Below are 23,207 nucleotides of genomic sequence, written 5' to 3' on the forward strand. Positions count from 1 at the left end.
ACTTCAGTGGCTACAGAAGTGTAAACCACCCCTCTTCCATGGGGTCAGGAATCAGGAAACAGTTTTGGGATGTCTTTCACTGGTTCCCCATTTGTCGTTTTGCTGCTGGGTCTACCTACTGCCTGTATCCATAGAGAGAGGACTTTTTTGGCCAATTGTTCCCCAAGAAGGATAGCTCCAGGGAAAGCAATAGCTTGGCTGCAGAGCTTGCAGACAACAGTTTAAAGATGCTCAATCAGTGTGCTTGGGGAAAAGTCCTTTCTGAAAGGGCAGGGTTTTGCAAATCGGATCCCAAAGCACATCCCATGGGAGAAAGTGCCAAGACATTCATAAACTAAGTGGACAGGAGGGCTGGAGTCACCCATGGATGTGAGGGGCTGGGGAAGAGCCATGGTAAAGGGCACTGGCAAGTGAGAAAAATGGTCAGACAGAGGAAGATCCTGGTGGCAAGACCAAGGAGCTTGACTTTGATACAGTGGGGAAGAGGAGGTGGCAGAGAAAAGTCTGATTGATGCCAAAGCAGCCTTTGCTTTTGCTGGCTGCTCATTCCTTGTTCCTGCCGGGGCGTGTCTCCTGCTTTAATTGTGCACAGTTCTCCCCTCTTGGAAAGCTGCTCTCCGTGCCAGGGAACATCATGGTTTATTGCAGTGTCACTGTCAGGTTACACTGACAATGCTGAAGCAAAAGATGTGCGTGTCATGTCTCATTTGCTCAGAGCAGAGTCGTTCAGGGGCACCTTCTGCTTGTGCTGATCATCTTTAAGCCATGGATTGGGCTGCAGTCCTGGAAACCCATCCCATATTTCTTAGCATTGCAGCCAGCGTAGTAGTGAGGATGGGTACAAGTCCTGGAGGATACGTCAGTGAAAGCCTCCACAAATCACAAGATCTACTTCTGCTGCTCTGTATAATTAGCGAGTAAAATGAGTAAAAACAAAGCAGCAATTTTCTTATTGATCCCCCAGCAAATAGTTCTGTCTATTTTCTGCTGTATTGTTTCTTCTTATTAAATAGCCTTGAATAAGAAATGTCAGTCAAATGAATTTAGATTCCTGATGCTTCAGACGGAAATCAAAGCAGGATTGAATGAGGAACGATAATTAGAGAGAGGAATTCCACCTCCACATGCTTCTTCCCTTGCTCAAGGAGTGCTGATTTTATCTAAATTGCCAAAGCCGTGAGCAAATGAAAGGTGATGGGAATTATAGACTGCAGACGCTGAGACAAAGCAAGGGAAGCTTTAATTAGTGCATTTTAAGGTAGAAATGAATTTCCTGGGAATAAATTATTAGACTCAAGACATATGGAGCTTCTTAGAGGTGAACTGAAAAGCTTTTTACCTGCCAGAACCAGGGCTCATCTGTCTTGTAGAAATGAGTGACCCATCACTGCGATCTGCAACACATCAGGATTAATCCTTCTTTCTTTACAACTCACTTTTTCTTTTTTTTTTTTTTTTGTTTTTTGTTTTTTAATATTGGGGAATTCCCATTGCTGCAGACTCCCATCAATGCAACATAAAGCAGAATTTTTTTCCAATACCCACATTTAATCATTCAAGTGTAGGTGATGGATCTACCATTGCTGAGAAAATGGGAGGTACATATTGAACCTACTGGTACTGAAAGGAAGTTATTTTCCTTTCATTTCTCCTCTTGTTCTCCTTTCTTAGCTCTGTTGTCATCCTTTCATCACACTTCCACACACATAAGTCACTGGGAACCTTAAACCACTGACCTTTCTGTTTTTCAACAGATTTTCGCAGCTTTTCAAAGGGTGAGGCTGTTACAACTCTGTGCTATTGAGGGGTGGATAGAGATTCCCGTTGGATTCATGGAGCTGAAACGAATCCATTTAGCTGTGTGCTTTAATCCAGAATTCCCTGACTCAGCTGAATTGCTCAGTCTCTTAATTATTTACATATTTTGTGTGAGTCTGTTGCTCACAGACCTTGTTGAAGCAAGCAGGAGAGGGGCCAGGACCAGAACTAATGGTAATGTTTTGGGAGTGCTCACAGACTCCAGATGCAGGTGCTGCACAAACACTGAATAAAATGGTTTTGCCCCTCCAAGAGCAACACTGTTCTCCTCTGCCCTGAAAAGTGGGAATGAAAGCTGAGAGGCTGCCAGATGGACAGGCCACCCCAGCAGCACCTTTCCAACAGCTTGGGGTGTGCTGGCAGTGGTGGTCTACAAGGCAGAGGAGTATGTCCTGGAAAATCACCCTGTCCTCCCTTCCTGGGATGAACCAACACTCGTGACCTTCCCAAAATCCTGCTCTTCTGGCGCCAGATGTGTCACATAACACACATGGGGAGAGCAGAGGTACAACTTAGTGGTTTCAGCTCAGTTTTTTTGGCAAAGGGACCTAAAGTCTAAAGAACCCCACGCCCCCTCAGGGAAAACAAGGCTCCTACGCTGTTTTTTCCAATGTTGTGGTGCCTATTTCAGATGTTGCTCTTTTGTCCCGGAGGTTGATTTGTATTACCCGTGATGAATGATGCCGTCAAGGGGTATTGAACCCTGATGTGTTTGTCTTATGGCAAGATGGAAATGTTGCAAACTTGTGAGCTGCGGGAGGCACTGGGCTAATCTGAGATTTGTTCCTAGCCCTCGCCATGCGAATGGTGTCGCTGCGAGCCCAGCAATGAAGTTCACTGTGTTGTAGCAGACTGCGCAGTTCCCGAGTGTGTCAACCCAGTCTATGAACCAGAACAGTGTTGTCCTGTCTGCAAAAATGGTAAGAAAGTACTGTGTTGAATTAACAAAGAGATGTAAAGGAAACATTTTATTCAAATGTTGTTACTGATGCATCTGCAGGAGGTTTGCTTCCATTGGCATAGGCTGGCGCTGGGGAGGCTACTTCTCCTTGTGAGTGGTCTTCAGTTATGGGGTGGCAACTGGGAAAATTAAAGGCGCCCTTCCTGGCCTGTGTCTTCTCCTGGAAGCAGATGGAATGGCTGACTTGACTAAGGCTTTATAGGACTGAGTCCTGATATTGGTGATTGTTGTTTCATGTCTCTGCTTTTTCTCATAATTAGTCTAACACAGAACCAAGTCTATGAGAAAAGAGAGAATCTTTGTACCTAAATTAAGAAACCAATGGCTATTACCCAAGACCAAAGGAAAACTCACCAAATTCAATGGCAGACTTCTCCTGTGGCCAGTAAGACACTCATCAAGCCCAGAACATCATTAGTTTGTGCTGGAAATTGTGTATGTAGTGTTGGCCCTCCCTGTCCTCTGAAGTGATTTCATAAATTGGAGTCTGATTCATCAATACTTTCAAGAAAGGTTTTGGAATGGCTGAAAGTACCTCTTTGGAAAAGAAATCTGTTTCCAAGAAGGTCTCCCCAGTCTTGTACCACAGCCTGTACACATGTATGTCTCTGAAAAAGCACCTTTCTCCTAATGCAGATGTGAAGACAGATTAAAAGGTAAGGTAGCTGCACAGAAACCTCTTCACAGCTTTCTAAACATGTAAAAAATAGCTACTTGGATTAATCTTCTCGTGTTTAGAATTCACAATCTGTATATATTTTCTCGTACATACATCACCACTGCTGGATAAGAGTAATGATTGCTTTTGGATCTAAATGAAAATGTTTGCAAAGAAATAACATTTTCAACACATTTTCTGCTCTTTAAGACAGAGAAAAAGCGAAGAGTTGGAAATGCAAAATATTTTTACTAAAGGAACTGGCAAAATTAAAAAAAATGTCTGGAAAATTGTTCCAAAAATATTAATTGAAATGCTAAGGTTTCTATTAAACCGTGATTTTTGCTCCAAAGTATATTTAAGATTTTCACTTAGTTTTGTGTTGCTGTTGAAAAGCAGAAAATGTTCATAGGATATTTCATTGGTTTGTTGTTGTTGATGATGAACTGCAGAGAAAAGGTTTGTTCCCCAGTTCTGTCCACCACCTTTGCTGTGCTCGAGTGTGAGGTTTCCCACCACACTCAACAAGACTGATGTCTTGGGTTGGTGACCTGGGGGTACCACTGGCCATGGCCGTGCCCGTCACCCACAGCTCAGACTCATTTACACCCAGGAAATGCCGCTCGTGTGTGTTTGGCCTCTGTTCCCATCCTGTATAGGGTCCCATCCTGAATGCCCCGCATTTACACTGGCTCCACATCCCATCCAGTTTGCGTCCCATGAATCCAACCTGTGAACATCCCTCAGGCTTCCCAGGAGTGCAGACTCAGAGGTGCCTTCACACAGGTCCAGGAGCTTCTGGATTTCCCTACTGACCCTTCACCACTGTGACCATTTCCCCAGTAACCAGTCTCTCCCTCTTTGGGGGTGGGTGGCTTCCTGTGTCACAGTCCCCGACACCCCTGGTGACCAGGAATGACCAGCATCTTCCTTTCCAAAACAATCAGAGTGCCCAAATAACCAGGGAAAGGGAAAGAAGCAGCTCCTGCTGGTGGGAAGAAGGACAGGAGGACAAGAAGGAAAATCAGCCACGTGCTGAGCTGAAGGGACTCTGGGGCACAGATTGGAACCCTCAAGTGGAAGCCAGGAGGCTTCACCCATGGTTTTACCAAATCCCTTCACTCCTCTCTTGGCTCATCTTTTGGGGATACAGATATAAAGCTGTACAGCTGAAACCTGTTTTAGGCAGGGATGTGTTTCTCACCATCTTCTCCAGAGCAGCCTTGGGAATCCTGGTCTCTGGTGCCAGAGAGAATGGGGCTTGGAGCACAGCTCAGCCAGTGGTGGGTCATGGCTGTTCCTTGGGACTGAGGAGCCATGGAGGTGAGCTGAACCCCTGCTTGTGTCCCAGCCTGGCTGTAGGGATGGGATGTGAGACCCCCCAGCTGGGCTTTCTGCTCCTCCTGCTGCAGCTGGAGCTGACTGGCTAATGGTTGGCCAAAGCTTGGAGTTCTGTCTGTATCCATCACAAATGTAATGAAATAATTGACACGGTGATAAAAATTAGTAGGCACCAAGATAGTCTCATTTGTCACAGGGAATATGGGTGAGCATTTTGTTACTGCTCTTGGATGTGGCTGAGTGTGGCACACTCCATTTGCCTTTCCCTTACAGTCTGGGAGACTCGGGAGAAAGTAGCAGCCATTGCTGTGTCTCTTCCCATCTGAATCCCTCTGCACATCCTAATGAATGAGGAGCACAACACTTTCAGCTGTCTGTTCATCTTGAGACCAAAATTTTGTCTTTCAGCTTCCCCCTGCAGCCAGTCAGTTAAAGCTCAGTTTCACAAATGCGTGAAGGTAACGCAAGCTGACAGACCCACTTAAATGACTGAACCCCCCCTTTTTAATATTTTTTTGGTTTTTCCTTCCATCCAATACCTTTTGCTTTCTGCCAAAGTGGTCAAGACAGTTTCGGTGCCATGTTTCAGCGTGATGAAAAGATTTTACCTTAATCTCAGTCCCTGTGGTCATCATTTTAGACTGGCAAACAGACGAGCTCAAGGGATGCAGTTGTTAGAGGGGAAGAAAAGTCAATCTCCTGAAAGACATGAAGTGCAAATCATCATTTCAAAAGCTACTCTTTAAAATTTTGGAAAATCCTCGTTTTTGGTAAAAACACAACCCTGCATCATTTGCTGCACTCTGACAGCAGCATGGCTTGCCTGCTTGTTTAGCTGTTGCTGCCCTTACCAGGAGAATAATTTCCTCTCGAGACATTCAGATTCATGTCTGTCTTAACTCTGTCTTGCCAAGGGCAAAATTGCTGTGCAGCAGTGAGCACTGGAACAAGCTGCTCGGAGAAGCTGTGGCTGCCCCATCCCTGGAAGTGTTCAAGGCCTGCTTGGACCAGGCTTGGAGCAACCTGGCCTAGTGGAAGGTGTTGCTGCCCATGGCAGGGGTGGAATGAGATGATTCTTAAGGTCCCTTCCAACCCAAACTGTTCAGCGATTCTGTGATAATGCAAAAATGTGTTGATTCTAACAAGCCTGACCTGAAGATTCATAGAAAGCCAATATCAATTTCCCTGCCATCATTTAGAAGCACTGTGAACAGGTGGCTTTATTCCTTATTGTCAGAAGAAATGAAATTGTTGTCTTGTGCTTTGCTAAACACTGCAGCTCCTGCAAAACTGGCTTTGCTTGGCAAGGGATTCCACGATACACACGGAGCAGGAGGAGTTCACTAGGAGGCTGAAATTTGGGGATGAGGGAGGGAGAGGACATTTTCACCTTCATGTCCTATCATCCAATTTGTCAGAGTGGATTTTAAGGGCGATGGCTCCAGGTGCTGTGCAGCATTTCTGTCGTGAGATGAAAGGTCACTGGATTTCACGTTTCCTGGTAGTGACAGACCGCGGAATTATGGCCCCGAGTTGTTATTTCTAGTCATTGTGACTTCTCCAGACAAAAGTGTGTCAGCTGTTGTTAACTCTCTCCTCTACAGCATCTAAAACTTGCCTGTCACTATTAAAATCAAGCCCGTGGCTGCCACCATCCACGCTGTCCCCCCTGCCCCCAGGCTTTCCTGCAGTTCAAAAAGGAAATCCATCCACTCTGCCTGTGCCAAAGCCTTTCCACACAAAAATCTCAGTGAGCTCTCCATCCTCCTGTAGCCAGAGCTGTGGACATGCCCATCTGGTGTTGCTCATCCCTCCTCTGGGCCTTCTCACCTGACCCTGAACTCTTCATTTCCCAACCTCTGCTTGTCCCTCCCCATAAATCCATCCAGTGCTGCGGACTGAGCCCCATTGTTGGTGGGATGTGTGTGTTTTTAACACCTTTCTTATGCATCGCTTGGAGGTTGCTCTTTCCATTTCCTTCACCCCTTTGGATGTGGTCTGGCAAGGCTGCAGGGTGCAGGGATGGGGGGGATCCCCAGTGTATCATCCCTCACATCTCTTAATCTGGTTTAATCTGTGATCCAGATTAAATTGGTTCCTCCTTTTTGCCAGCTCCAAGCAACTCTCTCCTCCTGCTGTGCATAGAGGGAGAAATTCCCTGTGTTCACCTTCCCCCCTGTGCTGTTTGCCAGAGCTGAAACCACCCGCTGCCAACATGCCTTTCCTGGGGGTGTGAGTAGATGTGCTCCAGCATGGAGTCCCATGGGGCCTTGGAGGGTCCTTCCAAGGACTGATCCTTGCCCACTGCTCTCAGGGGGCTCAGCCTCACACCACTTGTGCATCCATCCACCGTCTGCCATCTCCGTGGAAGGAAAACCAGATGCAATTCCAGCTGGCACCTCTGCAGCTGCTCCGGGAAAGGCCGAGCTGAGCGGGAGCGAGGGAGAGGGCAGCGCGGGGCACCTGTCACCCCGTGTTCTCCTGATTTTACAAAGGGCTCCTTCAGAATTGTATCCAAAAGTAATCTTGACATTAGCAAAAACTCATCATCCGGCGGGTTTTTATGGCACAGCTGGTCAGGGAAATTAATTTGAAAGTTCTCATAAGTGCCACATAGAATTGTTAGCTTCTTGTCTCTCTAAAGGTGAAATGCTCTGCAGAATGTTTCAAAGGCGCCTTTCCCCATTTACACATGCATTAACACAGCTGCAAAAGTATCTTTGCTGTGGTGCTTTCATTTTCTTGAGGGATGAACAGAAATAAGTATTATAAATTTCTGGTTTTGCCTTTAATTCAATGTGTGTTTGCCACCAATCCTCAACAAAAGAATTTGTTACTCACAGCCAGATAACAGCTAACATGTCCACAGTGAATATTTCCTGGCAAGTGTGCTTACTCAGCCTGGGCGTTCTGGAGACATTCTTGATGGAATACTGGCAGCAGGAAGACGTTTTGTAGATAATCTGTCACTGGATCTTTAATTAAAAGTTTTAAATTATCACAGTTGATACAGATTTCAAGTAAAGAGCTGAGTCTGCCCTCCACACACAATAAAAGATCCCTTTGACCTTCAGCAGATTTTACACTGGTAAAATAGGGTGTCTTCAGGGCAAAGCTCTTGTGGGTATTATTATAATATGCTATAAATATTAATAATTCCCTACAAATGTCTCCATATTTGAGGGCATGAGCACAAAAGTGAGTAAATAATAATTTATTTCCATGCATATAAACCCACATTTTACCTAAGCTTCTCTCTTGATTCACTGAGAATATAAACTTGCTGCTCATTATTTCTCTGTTGAAGTTAATTTGAAATAAGCATTCTGCACCCCAGCCTGATCCTGCTGTAACACAGCACATCTTGCTCAGGAAACCCCCAAGGATTTTCCCAGCCCATGGAAGCCAAGGGAACCTTTCCTTTAGCAAACAAATATATTTTACACATGTCCCTAAGGGAATTTTGCACGTCTCATTTAACACCCAGGGTCAGACCCTCGAGGCTTCAAGGATACAGGGGACAAAAGGCTAAATGTAAAATCCTTTTAGGTGAAGGTAATGGATTAACAGTGCATGTTGTTAACCACTGTTGACAAAAAGAACTTCCCCACCGTGGTCTCTGTTGTTCCAAATAATCAGCTATCTTGAAAAGTGCCAAGATTTTAATATCAAATAATCCAGTGCCTGGATATTAAACTACTTGTGCTTTATTGCATAAATATAGCTTGTTATTTATCTGCAAGATGTGGATCGCTGAAGCTCCAGGTCATTGTTTTGGAAAGCTTCTGCTTCTAACCTGATCAGTGACAAAAAAAAAATCAAGAAAATGTGGAAAAAAATTGCTAAAAGTTTGAGGGGAAAAAAAAGGAAGGATTTGGGGAGAGGATGTTTTGTCTGCCATTTGATTTTATACAACTGTTGGAGGATAAAGGTGACACAGAAAATGTGGCAAGAGGATGAGAGAAGACTTCATATTCATTTACTTTATGGAAAACAGTGATTTGGAGCCATGGGCAGATTCCTTTAGGAAAAAAAAAACAAACAAACCAACAACTAAATAAAATTCCTCTTCTAATTTATTTCAGAAATTCCTGAAATGGCCAGATTTTAAGGTTGCACTTAACCCCCCTTCAGTCAAAGTCTATGCAATATGCTGATTGGTTGTGCAGATGCAAGTTGATTGTGACCATCCAAGAGAAGACGTGTTCCCCACGCTGGACTTTGCTGGACTCCACCATCCTCTCCTGGGTCCCGGATGCTGAAGGCAGTAGTGTAGTGTAGCCACAGCACCCTTCATTCCTGGTGGATGAAGCACTGATGGCACACAGTCACCAGCCAGCCTTGTGGGCACTCGGTCACCCCATGGCCACCACCTCACTGACAGGTCAGGCTGAGGGGGCACAGGAAGGACCGGCAGGAATGGGAGCTGTGGTGCCCTATTAGCTCAAGTACAGTGATTTGATTACCAACAGAGAAAGAGAATTGATTTAAAAGCTGGTAGAAGATCTAGACTGAAAATGAAGTGGTATATTTGGGCCAGGCAGACACCAGCCTGACAGAATACTGCAGTTTGAGAGGAGTCATTTCCCCGAAATTGCCTTTCAGTGGAGCCCGTTCATCCCCATCACTTTGGGCCCAGTGGTTAAAGGCGTGTAGGTGCCAAACTTGCTGGTGGAAATTCAACACGTAAGCACCTGTGAAGAGCTAGACCCTCCATCGCTTTTGGGAATCTCCAGCAGTTGGATTATCCAGATGCTTAAATGCCCTGCTGACTCAAGACTGCCCTGCTCCCCGTGGGCACAGCTGTTGGAAGAGGCATCTGATAACAGTGAAAAGCTTTGGAAAGGTACACAGAGGTTAAACCTTCCAAAATTAGCTATCCTGGTGCTGGATAGCATCAGGGAGGGCTGAGTTGGAGCTGCCACCTCCTGAAGTTTCAAAGAAAGTGAGTCTAAAAGAGGCAAGGGAGAGGAAAAGCCTTTAGAGAACAAAAAAGCCATGAACTGAGCAGCGCTTAATGTGATTAACTCTATCACACAGCTCAGTGCTCACACAAAGCAGGAGCTGCTGGACTGTGCAGTGCCAGAGTGACAGGGATGCTGCTGGGAAAAGCTCCATTCAAAGGGAGCTGCTGCGGGAGCCAGCAGGACAGCAGCCCCTGCGACCCGACGTGTTCACCCGCACGCTCACGGGTCACCTGATGCTGCCGAGCCTTTGTGGTCTCTCCTGTGCCCAGCAAGCAAGAAAAGGATAATTCACAAATAAACACGGCAGGAAAAGGCTCTGCCTGACAGCCAAAGGCCAGGCAGGAGCTGAAAGCTGCTATCCCGAATTTGTACCCCAGGTCCTAACTGTGCTTCCGTGCTTCCACCGCAGCAGAGTTCAAAATGCACCCTAAGGAGAAGGGCTGGGGAGGATTATGAGGAGCATTTGTTGGATGGGACTGGCTCCAAAGCTGTCTTTTAGTGGACACAGATCTCAGAGATGTGGGAACATGTTACATGGTTGCATGCTCTTTAAACTCGGAAATATTTGTGAGGAAGTTTCTGCTTGTCAGTGATCGTTTCCCCTTGGGAAAATGTTGCTGAAATTTGTGTGCACCAACCTATAGCAGTGGTAGTTCAAGATTCACTATCATCATGATAGTATGGGGGTAGGTGTTATAGAGAGAAGGGGGGTCGTTTTGGGATTTTTTTGTGGGGAGGAAGTTCTTAGATTCAGATTGGGAGGCCAAGTTCCCTTTGCAGAACACAAGCACCCAAAGCAGTACTGAAATGAAAGCAGGCATGGTGTTGCTGCTCAGGGGTGGTTGTTGCCTGACCAGATTCTTGGTGTGACTTAGAAGACCAAAAATGACATTATTACCCAATTACATTGCTGTAAACCATTTTGCTGCAAGAGAAGCCTAATGCCAAATCCTGCATCTCTGTCCTTTGGTGTTATGTCTCTGTTTTACTCTGATTTACTCCAGCTGAGGATCTGATATGCCTGGGTTACTCAGAGGCACATTGCAGGAGGCTGGGGTGTTCTGCATGGTCAGGGTTTCTAAAAGAATTAGAGATGTGTTTGCTTTTGCTGCTCTGGAAGGCTGGGATTGCTAAGCATATCTGTATGAGAAGAGTAGCAGACTGTCTTCATGTATTTCTAATTTGATGAATGTTTAATGCTTCTTTTACTGGAGCCTACATATATGTAGAGTAGAGGACTTTACCAAGGAGTTGACTTATGTCAAATAATTGATGTTTGAGCTGCTCCTTTTACACGAAATGCAGACTTTACAGAGCAAAGAGACTGTAATGAAAATATGAATAAAGATTAGAGCTAAGCAAGTCTGAGAACACTTCGACATAAGAAAAGCCATCATGGAAGTTTTGTCCTGTTTCCTTTCCTTCCCTCCACCTTTACTACAATCTCCATCCTCTCTCCTTTGGTAGAGTCCTGCCATTTCAGCTGCAGCCTTCTGTCTCATCCTACACCTGTGCCCCTCTGAGAAGGAAAGCAGTGCAGTGTTCTCCTGCTGGGGGTATACTGCATGTCTGCCACATCCCAGCCTTGCCAGTCACCCATCAGTTTGGCTGGAGAGACTAAGAGGTGTTTTTAAGGTGTGTTCTTTATCTCTGCCCCTGATTTACTGATGCAGTGCATCAGCTGGGCAGAAGGAACAGGAGTGCAGGCTTGGTGGGACCATTTGGCAGAGGGACCCACACTTTGGTACAGCACGTTCTGGTGAGGGTGCAAGGACATTGTGTCGGTGGCAGCAGGGCTGCTGTGTGACAGTGGCGGAGCTGTGCTGCTGCAGAAGGATGGCGGGAGGCAGTTCCAAGTCTGCCATCAGATAATTGCCAGTTCCTGTTGTCCAGAGATGCTCTTGTGCCCACAAACATCAGCATCCATTTCCTTCCACCTTCTTGGCCCACCCCTCTCCCTCTCAGTGAGCTGTCTGTGTGCTCTGGCTGTCCAGGGGTGCTTCCAGCTCTCCGTGCAGGTCTGCGGGCACAGCGCCAGGGCATCACTCCTGCAGCATAAGGCTTCTCGTGCCTCCATTCCTGCAGCACAGGTTTGGCTGGTTGCAGTGGGATCTGCCTTACTGCCCAAGACTGAAGAGCTCAGGCTTGGTTAGGAGCCAGTGAAAGCCCAGTGGGAAAGAGGAGAGGATGTTGCTTTCTTTGCTTTGTCTGGCTGGGTTGGTGTGGGTCAGTTCCTTGTGCCTCTGGCCGTGTTGATGCAGCTCAATGAAAGAGGGCTGGGCAGAGAAGTCACCCACAGGTGACAGTCCAGGGAGTGTCAGCACTTTGTAATGGGAGGTGAACTCCAGAATGTCCATATTCTACTTGTACCTATTTCTGAAATCCGAATTGCAACAAGGAATTCAGTGAGCAGTTTTAAGAAAAAAAATAGATATGGACCAGTCCCATAATTGATGCAAACTGATGTAACTCATTTCACATCAACTAAGCCATGTTTTTGACCCAGTTACAAAAGTTTCATGCCCAGTAGTGCTGGTAGAAAGCAGTTTGTTAGAATAAATGGAGCAGGAGTCGATGTACCAAAAAAAGAAGAGCTGATGTCCTGCACAGTGTCTGTTGAGAGGAGTGGGTCTGTGTGAAGATGAGCACACAAAGTTCTCCCCAACCTTTCAAAGCTCAGACTCTTTTCACTGCAGTCGCTTGAGAGCATTTGAAGAAAATGGGAATATGTTGGTCAGAAAATGCTGACTCACTGAAACCTCCCCGGGAAAAAGGCCAATTATAGCAAACTCTCTGTTTGTACGTTGAAAAGGGTCAGGGAAAAACCTTGAAGTGATCAGATGCCCCATTTAATGCTTTCAGAACAAACTGCCTCAAATCTGAAGGGTGGAGGGGGTGACATGGTTTTTTAGATGTAGATCTTCATTTGATAATTTGGAACATTTCAAACAGGGAAGACAGAAACGAAGGGGCTTTTTGCCTTATGAATTATTTCAGACAGCCTGCTCTGATTTTTACTAGAAGATAAAGGTGTTTGCGCCTTTGTCTTTCCCTCCCTGTTTGAGTGGGAGAGGAATAGGAGAAATAGCTTTGACTGGGATGGGAAACATCCTTCCCGCTCAGCTCTTCCCCTTGCCTGGGTAAGTAGCCAGGTCCAAGATTGAAGGGAGCCTGCAAGACGGAGAGGGATGTCTTACAAGAGCCTGTTGTGACTGGACAAGGGGCAGTGGCTGCAAACTGATGGAGTAGGTTTTGATTAGATGTTTGAAAACAGTTCTTCCCTGTGAGGGTGGTGAGGCCCTGGCACAGGCTGCCCAGAGAAGCTGTGGCTGCCCCATCCCTGGAAGTGTCCAGGGCCAGGTTGGACGGGGCTTGGAGCAACCTGGGCTAGTGGAAGGTATCCCTGCCCATGGCTGGGGGTGGAACAAGATGATCTTTAGGGTCCCTTCCACCCAAACCATTCTGTGGGACTAAAATACTCCACACCTGGCAGGAGGAGGCTGTCAGCATCCAGTGCTTTTGGGAAACCCTTGGCACCTTGCAGGATCAGGGCCTGCAGGCTTTGCTGTTTGCAGAACCTGGAATTGTGCTTTCTGGCCTGATTGAAATGCATGAGAAATGTCAGGAGGCGTGGGTGGAAGAGCCCTCGTTCGATATTGCTTCGGTATCGCGGAGTCTCATTAGCTCAGGTCAGTGCCTTTGAGAGGTTTCTGGCTTGTGAGCCGAAATACCGGCGCGTTTTGGTGCCGTCAGCTCTCTCCGCGCCCAGGCAGGGCTGCAGACCCCGAAGCGACCCTCGGCCGGGGGACGCGCTGCCGCCGACACGGCTCTTGCCGAGCCCGCCGCGTTGGTGTGCGAGTGAAAGGTGCCGGTTTGGTGAGGGCCGAGCCCCCGCTGGGTGTTCCTTCCAGAAGAGCCTCGCGCTCTGATCTCTGACTCATCGCAGCCAGCGCTGACGTCCGAGGGACTCCTTCTGCGGGAGGATTATTCACGGGAGCGGGGCCGCGGCAGCATCCGATGCGTCATCCCTGTGTGCGCGGGCGGGGCCCTTCCCCACGGCACCGCTGCCCCCGGGTCACCCACCGGGGCGGTGCTGCCAGCCGGGATGAATGGATTCAGCTGCTCTGCTTCGATTGGTGCAAGCAAGGCTCGGCTACCCTCGCGGTGCTACAAGGAAAGCGGCGAGAGGGAATTTCTGGTGACTTTTCAAGCTGTGTCAAACAAAAATGAAATGTATTACAGGGAACGTCAAACTGTAATTATTAAGGACTTGGAAAACTGTGATTAAAAATGAAAACCTGCCTACGGTAGTAACAGTTAGGTATATGTGCTATGTTTTGCACACAAACCCACGTTTTTCTCTTGGCTAAATTTGTGTCCCCCTAGAGAGTAAATACACTGTGATCCAGTTCCTGATGCCGGTGTAAACTGGCCTGGCTGCCCTGCTCCCAGGGAGACATCGTGCTTTGGCAGCAGCCAAGGATTTGTCCCCCTCTCCCATTTGTCCTAACAGCTCGACAATGAAGTTTTTACATGCAGAAAAGAGCCAGGGCCAGTTCCTGTGCCCGTATAAGCCCCTTCTTGAAGAGTTTCACATGGATTTGACACCTCTCTCCAAATGGTCGTTCGAGTTTCCCAGCTGGGTCAACCCATGAAATAAAGGTGATTACTCTTCTTACAGATTTAGCCCAACTTGTATCTGTGGACCTAAAGGCTCAAGGAGTGCTGATGGAAGGGGAATGGCCTCCAAAGAAGGAATTACAAGCCCCCAGCAAGAAACCAGGACTCTTCTTACTCCTGTTGCGTGTATGGTGGTTTTTGCAGTTGGCACTGCCCCTTCTCTCTACCTGTTTGCTCTGTCTCAGGGAAGCACTGCCTGCGCCCTCCCTCCTTGGCTTCACGTGTGATCAAGCAAGAAGCTCCTCTCCTAACTGTGGGTTAAAGTGCTGCCTCTGTCCTGTAGCCAGGGAGGAGATGAGAAGATTCCACCAGCTACCTGGGAGCAGTGGCAGTGTCCACGCTTGCCAGGCTCACATGGGATGCTGATGGGCATCACCACACAGCTGGGACAGCCTGTGCCGCACAGGCTGGGCTCTCCTGGCTCCATCAAGGCACCAGGGTTCCAAAGCCATGTGTGAATCCTTGCTGGAACAGAATTTGTCAGATGTGAAGGTGATGCTCAAGGTGCATAAAGGAAGTGGGTGTGTTTTGTCCTGCTGACTGAGGTTTGGGATTTCTAGGTACAGCATGCTCTGGGACAGGAAATGTTGGCACAGGGAAGTCTGCAGTAAACCAGGGGTTGCATGGGGGTATTTGAATATCAGCTCCATGGTGGGGCCAACCCAATGGTGCTCCATCACTGTGTGCATTAATAGGCAGGTCACAGCCTGGGGGTCAGCAACAGGGCTACAGACCACTGACTTTCTGTTTTCCACTAATCGGTGGGGGGAAAAAATTAAATAAAATCCCCCACATCAGCTCATTATGTCAAAAACTTTCCCAGCTGGTGAGGTGAAAGTTTGCTGGTGCTTGCAAGCGTGGCACCTTCTAATGTCCTTTCACTGTCAGCGCCTTTTAATAAGGTGCTATTGCTGTCTTTGGGGGCTCTGCTAGACCCTGTCTTTCAGCATTACTCCCCTGCTGTCCCATTGGAAGACGTAACCTCTTGGTGAGGGGCTGGCAGTGAGTTTATCACCTCTTGCCACTAGGAGGAAGCCTCTCTGGCTGCCTGGGGTAGGGATCCTGGCAAACAGGCCCCACATCCCAGTAACCTGTCTGATGTGCTGCAGGGTCTCGTCGTGCATTCTACCCAAAGGTTGCCAAGTTTCTGCATTCCTCAGCTGAAATCAGCTGCTGCTGTGCAGAATTTTGGCTGTGCACCCCAGGAGGGGATCTCCAGGGCAGAGCAACCCTCCACATTTGGACATCAGCACCCACAAGTCATCATAGAACCACAGAATGGTTTGGGTTGGAAGGGCCCTTGAAGTTCATCTCATTCGAAGCCCCTGCTGTGGGCAGGGATGCCCATGCCACAGTTCCTACTTCTACTTCTTTAAGGCAGAGAGGAAGCCCATGTTAAGGGTGATGTTTTCCTTCTTTTTGTGTCTCCATTTCAATCAGTACCTGTCATCCTACCCCTAAGGTTTCACAAGACCCATACTAATTTTTTTTCCCCAAATTTTCCAGCTGAGAAATATCTTAGATAAAGACAAGAGTTCACTGGGTGTGGCAATCACGTCATGACTGCCCATAGAGGAAGGATGCAAAGGGGATAAATAGATGCTGTTTGCTCTTGAAAGCACCCATGGGAGGTTTACCCAGCCCTGGCCTGGGTACTCCAGAAGGATTAGTCTCGCTTGAGAGAGCTCACTTGTGCTATGGTGCTGAATGGCCCCATTCTCACCTCTGTGATCAGCCCCATGTGTGGGGCAAAAGGGACTTGGGTCTGGCTGCCCTACAGCAAAGGCAGATCCCTGCCAGCAACTGGGGCTGGCTGCTGGCACTGAAAAGCCCCCGGGCTCTAAAGGCACGGTAATCAGTGGGTTTGCATTGAGGCAGAGGTGCAGAGGGCAGCAGGGATGCAGGAGGGATGGGCTGTGGTATCAGTAGGACACTGGGGGAGGAAGGGAAGGCACTCACAGCGAGGTGCCTGCATGGTGTGACAGCACAAATCAGTTTTATTTAAACATCAGTGTCCCTCCTTCCCCCTGAGCCAAAAATAAACCTCCCTGGTCCCTGCTGCAGGATCTTGGCCCTGGTAGGGAGGGGATCTGTCTGGAACACTGTCTTCAAAACAAACGTTTCCCTGGTTTGCTTCTGGGATTAAAACTCTTTCTGAGACAGCAGCCCTGGTTACTGCAGCCCTCTGGATGCTGACTTCCTCACTACCATTGCTGTGGAGGAGTAAAGAGGAGAAGAAGGGGCAAAAAAAAAGCAAGAGGAAGGAATTCGAAGCCAAACTTATGGAGTAACTTCTGCTGCTGGCAAATTTTCATCTTCCAAGGTCAACCATGATTACATTTGGAGAGCACTTTGCTCTTTTTAGCAGTTTTGGCTATTGCTGCCATATGTACAAAGGACCATCTGGAAATCTGTTCCCAACTTTAGCAGGTGTTAACACCGAGCTGCCCTGGGCCCCTGGTTGCTCACTGGCTGCAGCAGCTCCACGTTGGGCTTCTGCTCGTGTCCCAGCCAGGCAGGGACTGGTACAACCCTGTCAGGGTGTGCTCCCCAGGAATTCCCACCCTCTTTTAGTCATGGAGTTTGGGGTGGTCTGGTTTTGGGGTGCTTATTTTCCCATCTTTTTTTTAACTCTGTGTGGCTGTTGAGCTCAGCTGGTGTTATATGTGTTCAGGAGTGTGTTTCATTTTCCAGATTAGAAAATGCTCAGAGGTATAATCAGGTCCTTCCACAGTATTCAATTATCCATAATTAAAGGCATCTACACAAAGCAGATTTTCAAAGACCATTCTTGTGTTACATTGCTAATGAATTAAGTAATTAATTGGCATTGAAAAAATACAATAGGAAACATCAATCTTTTGAAGTAAAGCATTTTTTAGGTGTTTTATAGAATCATTAGCTTGTATCAGGTCAGTAGCTGTACGCATGTCTAAATCCCCCTTCTGGCTTTAAAAAAAAATCCTGAAGGACAAAATGAATGCAGGAAAAGCAAGGCAGGGAATACTTGCTGAAGAGTGTGGAAGCACTCAGAAATGGGGAATTTCATTTGGAAGTCACTGTCCATCACTTTGCCACTCTGTCTCACAGTTCCCTCCCCCTGCCAGGAAGATCTGAACCAATTCCCATCACACTTGAGAACACAGTTTGCAGCTTCAAACTTTCTTGTTCCTGCAGGTTTTGTTAAAAATAATTGTCTGCTGGGTTTGTTTTTAATAATGCCCATTCTCCTCAAGCAGGGCACTGTGTCCATGCCTCAGTTTCCCCTGTGCACTCCCCTGTCCCAGTGGAATGCTGTGAGGAAAACAGGCTCCTGTTCTGAGCTGTTTGGGTACCATAGTGCCACTGAGACCAGAGGGCGAGTAATAGTTTTATCCAGTAATGAAATAATAAAAACAGACTCAGGCAGAATGAGGGGTAACAAAGCTTTCTGAGAGTTATGGGGGGAGGGCTGCAGAGCCACCTGCATCCCAGCTTTTCATCACTGCTGGCTGCTGCCTTACAGTGCAGAGGAACTGTCCTGTCCCCACACAGCACCGTAGTATCACATGGCATCTGCTGGAGTACAAAAGCCTACGTACATAGTGGTTATGCCTTTTGTGGTGACACCCAGAATTGTTGGCAAAGGAAAAGACAGTCCTTTTCCATTGGATGATTTCATTAAATACAACTATTCACATGCAAAACCAGCATGGCTCATTTTATTTCTGCTAGCAACCCCACTCTTTGCCTTCTCGTCAGGAAGCACCGTGGAAATGCCATGGATACCATTAAATGCAGGTAGCATAATGGGAAGAGCAAAATCTGGGGACAAAACATGAATTAAAGCTGCTTTTGCAGCTGCTGGAGAAATCAGGACAGGTCCCAGCAGAAGGGCTTAGGAGCCTGTTTATTCCAGAAGCACCAAGCCCTGCTTGTCTCATCTGTCCGTCAGACCAAGGTGTGCCCGTCCTTGCAGTGCTTTGCTCTCCCCGTGTGTGCCCTCAAGATCCATCCATCCATCCTACCCTGCCCCTTCCACCCCCTCCTCCTGTTTCCTCAGGAGCTGCAGATTTTGGCACAGCAGTGCCATGTCCTGTCTCTCTAACACCAGGCTTATTAATTGCTTGGGGTGGGGGTTGGAGGGGAGATGTTTTCCTGATTTTCGTTTTCCATGCTACAGGCAGGTAATTAAATTCCCCAGACAAATTAAGGGGTAATGTTTCTGCCGTTGTGGTTATTCTCTTTCTATGGGTAATCAATCATTTGTATGGATTTGCATAAAGTGGTAGCTGTGCCACTGGAGCCCAACCTGAATATATAGGGATGAAAACTAGGCATATCCAAAGGCTGATGCAAGTGGGGTCTGTTAAATGGCCTCCAGAAGATCCATACTTTGACTGGAAGGGGAACCTTTGGTGATTGACAGGCTTTTAGTTGTTATACATCTACATGTTCATTAAATTCACCTTTTACTTGGGTCTTACTCCCCATCGTTTCTGTGTCTGTCATCATGGAGGCCAGGGGGCTGGGAATGATGGTGAAGGCAGCAGGAGATGTCAAATACGAGCCGACAGTAGAAAGAAATGGTTTCCACAGCAGCTCTTTCCTTACATGGAAAGTTTTATCTTTGCTTTGAAGTCCCATTTCTAATACAATCCCACATTCAAAACCATCATCAGAAAAATCTGTCCCTGGGTGGAAAACAGAAGCAGGTCCATGCTGATGCCCTCGAACTGTCACATTTATCCCGCAGCGATCCCAAGGTGATCTGGATTACGATGGAGCCGTTTTTCAGACAGGAGCTGGAGGTTCATCCTAATCATGTGGTTTCCCACAGCTCAGGAAACCCTTGTTCCCCTGGGCAGGGGGTTTGTGCAGAGGCTGCCTCATGGCACAGGCCACTGCTGCTGCAGCTTCGTCGTCCAGCACTGGGCTGGGTTTGCAGGGGACTCCACATCGACGTGAACAACTCAGATAAATGTGTAGCAATCCTGGTTCTCCCACACATTTTTTTCCTCCTGTTTTATACAAAACGAGCACGGTCACAGTTTCTACTTCATTTAGGACTGATCTGAAAAAAAAACCCCGCCCCATAAAACATCATGCACAGCTGTAGTGACCAAGTTAGATTCAATTCTGGCTTTATATGAGTTGATGTGCAGCCAGCTCTCTCTTCCATACATCATCTGTGATTGCAGTTAAGCGTGAAATACTGTTTTAATTCTTACACCAAATGTGGGATTTTTTTTCTGAAGAAAAAAAGACATAAAAATGTTAAAATGGGCCATAAAAATCATTATATTTTCACATGGAGCTCAACCAAGAGGCAAATAAGTTGGCTAAAAGCTCAAAAGACCCGGAGAAGAAGTCCTGGTTGTTATTCTTTTGCTGTTGACCTTCGCCTTTGAATGGAGATGCCCAGGCAGGGAGCAAAGATGTGCACTTTGGCAGCCAGGGGCTATTTTGGCACTTGCTTCCCTAGATAAGGGTTTCCTCCCACAGCTGCATGGACAGAGACCTGTGGCTGCTGCTGGAGCTGCTGCTCCCTGACAGTGCCTTAGAAGGTGCCCCAAAACTGTTGCAGTGGGCAGGACAAACATCCAGACAGGTCCACGGCCAAGTTTCTGCTCTGCATCCCAATTCCTTTCTGGGGTGACTTGGGAAATCCTGGCTCTGAGGGCACAGTCACCTGGACTGAGCCTGTCCCATGGACCGAGCCTTGTTCCATGGCTGCTCTGGGGAGCTGGTGAGGTGAAGGCAGCAGAGTCACAACAGCACGTTTTATATACATAAAATACATTCTCTTCACTCTAAGGTTTAGTCTCTGGGAGGTCCAGCCTTTCTTCCCTTTGCCTGTTGATTCTAGTGGTAACATTGTTTGACGATGCAGTAACTTAGTGGTAGTTTTATTAATTGATTTCTTTTATATTAATCTGATACAAGCTCCCCCCCAAAAAGAAAACAAACAAACCCAGCTCACCTTATTTGCTGTGTTTGAACCATTAAAAAAATTAATGTACTTTCAGCACAGTTGGAATTCATTTTGGGAAATATCTACTTAGACAACTTTTTAAAAGGCTATTACTTACCTGAGAGGTTACAATGACCTCAGAGTAGCTTTCGTTGCCCACAGTTACAATCTACCTGTATTTTTAAAAAAATCTATGGTATTGTCCCGAAGCTTTATGCTGCCTGCAAAGAAATTTTTAAGAGCTAAATCCTGTGTGTTTGCTCAGGTAAATGTTGAAATGCATTTCTCCCTTAATAGATGGTTACTGCTGGCTTCTTCAGCCCTGAGTGTGCACAGCAAAAATCTGATTCCAAAAAACTGGTTTGGAGGCACAGTTCCTGCCTGTGCAATGCTGAGCCCATTGCCCATGCAGGTTTTTTTACCATGAGCTAAACTTTTCCATGCTGATCAAGGTATTTGCACACACAGATCTTTTTAAAATGAAGAGGACTTTGGTGTGCAAATCCCATAGGAGACTTTGAAAATGCCAACCTGCATTTTATATTACAAGAAGCAGGGAAAGCCCTTTATTTACAGCTGGGTCTGGAGCCTTGGGAGTTGTTTTGTTGTTGTCTGGGAGCTGGTCCTGCATTGGCTTCTCTGTGGCTTCAGTGGCAATGGGTCCAGTTCAAGTCTGCAGAAGTGTCCCAGGCCAGGTTGGACAGGGCTTGGAGCAACCTGGGCTAGTGGAAGGTGTCCCTGTCCGCGGCAGGGAAGCAGAAGGAGATGAGCTTTAAGGTCCCTTCCAACCCAAACCATTCTGTGATTCTGTGCTCAGCCTTGGGCTTGGTCCTGTTGTCCTGCTCATCCCACAAGCCCAGGGGATGAAGAGTGCAGCAGGGCTGTAATTTCCAGCTGGTGCTGTGGAGCTGTGGAAGGGCTGCTCTTTGTTCCCTGGGTGAGTGATGGCCTCCAGCCTGTCCACACAGCTCAGATCTGTATCGGTGCTGGTGGACGTCACTGCTCCCCGACAGACTGCCTTTAAATTGCACCCATAGATCTTCCCTGCACCAAAACATTCCTGCTCCAGTAGTTAGTGATGCCTGAAGTTATGTCTCCTCATCAAATTAAGTAACTGTGCTATCAATAAGGAGGAGTAATGTGGTGTATTCCCTTCTGGATGTCTCCCTGTCCCTCATTTGTTTGCTGCTCTTGATTAAGATGGATAACAAGCCATCAGTAATTTTCTAACTGTGGTGCAGAGCAGTGAGGATTAAATCAGTCTGTGTCACTGGGTGCTAGGCCATAATTTAGGGAGCTCCAGTGGGTCCCCTGCATTCATTAGACTCCAAGGCAGTGGATGCTTGGGATTGTCTGAGCAAAGCCTGGAAGATGTGAACATTTCTGCATAGGGAGAACCAGGAGGGAATGTGGGGCCACCAGGAGATCCCTGTCCCACTGGGCTGGCTGGGAGCTGCTGGGGTGTTTAATCTTTGTTGTGCTGGCTGCATCGCTGGCTAAATCAGTGGAATGCTCCCTTTGCCCTGAACTGAGCTTTTCACCTCCCTCTGGCCTTTTTAATGTGTTCCTTCTAATGATGTAGGGCTTGCTTAGAGTGAGCAACTTGGAAACAATTTGGACAAGGATACTGCAGATATATATATATATCTTTAATGCAGAGATTAAATAACTTTTAGGCATCTTCAGGCACCCAGTAATGTGAATTATGGCTGGAAAAATCTCTCCTGTAAATAGGCAGTACTCGAGAAGAGCTGTTAGCATCATCTTGTGAGCAGTGAAATATGCAGGAATGATGGAAAAGAGCTGCAGATAAGCTTCAGAGATTCATTCTTTGGGGCAATGGTCCACAGGATTGAAAGCTTCTGGGTGTCTAGAAGGTATCACCAGAAGACTCCAGTAGCTTTTAGCCAGACTCAGTGGGATTTGCCACAGGTAAAAAACTAAAAGGACCTCATTTTGCGACATTTTAGAGAACAGAGTGAAATTGGGGGCATTATTGCAGGTTGGATGGTGGGTGACGATGGATTAGGAGGCCAGGGGTATTTTCCCTGATGTTTGTGTTGGGAATGTGCAGGGTGAATAAGTGTCCGTTAGTCTGCAAGAGCTGTGTCTGCCATGGCCTGGAGGACATGGACATCACCTGCAGGAGGAGGGAGGAGACAGAGCCACAGTGAGCTGCCTGCCCTCCTGCCACCTCCAAGAAATGATCAACCACAGACAGGATCAGAACTGGGCATGGCCAGGTGTGAACTCAGTCCCCCATGTGCCATGGCTGTGGCAGCCCCGTTCCAATACAACCTCAGGCTTCCATCTGAACCAGGATCTTCAGCTTCGGCCTGTCTCTAACACAGTACAGCTTCAGAGTTGTTATTTTCAGGTGGGGTTTTCAGCTCCCCCTGCAGAGCATCGCCAGGTTTAATTTGCAGCAAGGCAAAGCTCAGCATCACCAGCTGATTTCTTTGTCTCACCTCCGGCTTTGCCTGCTGCCTTCTCCTCCCACCAAGAAGAGGAGGGCTGGCATTCCCCATACCATGCAGTGAAAACAAGACTTCTTTCTCACGTCCAGGCTGAACTCTGTGCTCAGGAGGGCAGAAAAACCAGCACCTTGTTTTTAATGATGGCCCTCATTTCTGGAAGTTAACACAGCTCCTCCCAGCTGATCCTGCAGATCTTCTCAAATGTTCATTTAGCTCTATCACACCCATCTATGTGATCACTTCAGATTGCAAGAAAAGAGCTCAATTTATGGCTTCAGTTAACAAGTCAGGGAGGGAAAAAGTCCCAAGGTACAGGCAATGAGCCATTTCTTGCCTCTGTGACAGAGCCTGG

At 47.2% G+C, this 23,207-nt stretch overlaps 1 protein-coding gene across 9 annotated transcripts in view; it reads left to right on the forward strand.

The window, feature by feature from the left end:
* VWC2L (von Willebrand factor C domain containing 2 like) overlaps positions 1–23,207 on the forward strand; it is a 423,395-nt gene that overhangs the window by 393,637 nt on the left and 6,551 nt on the right. For 8 of the 9 annotated variants that reach the window (XM_032693022.1, XM_032693020.1, XM_032693021.1 and 5 more), the window contains one exon: positions 2,609–2,738. In XM_032693022.1, the coding sequence (XP_032548913.1) occupies positions 2,609–2,738 (130 nt within the window). Of the gene's footprint in view, positions 1–2,608; positions 2,739–8,863; positions 9,163–23,207 lie in introns of all 9 variants that reach the window. The other variant, XR_004357978.1, reaches the window with a different exon arrangement.

This window comes from Chiroxiphia lanceolata, chromosome 7 (assembly GCF_009829145.1).
Source record: "Chiroxiphia lanceolata isolate bChiLan1 chromosome 7, bChiLan1.pri, whole genome shotgun sequence".
Taxonomy (NCBI): Eukaryota; Metazoa; Chordata; class Aves; order Passeriformes; family Pipridae; genus Chiroxiphia; species Chiroxiphia lanceolata.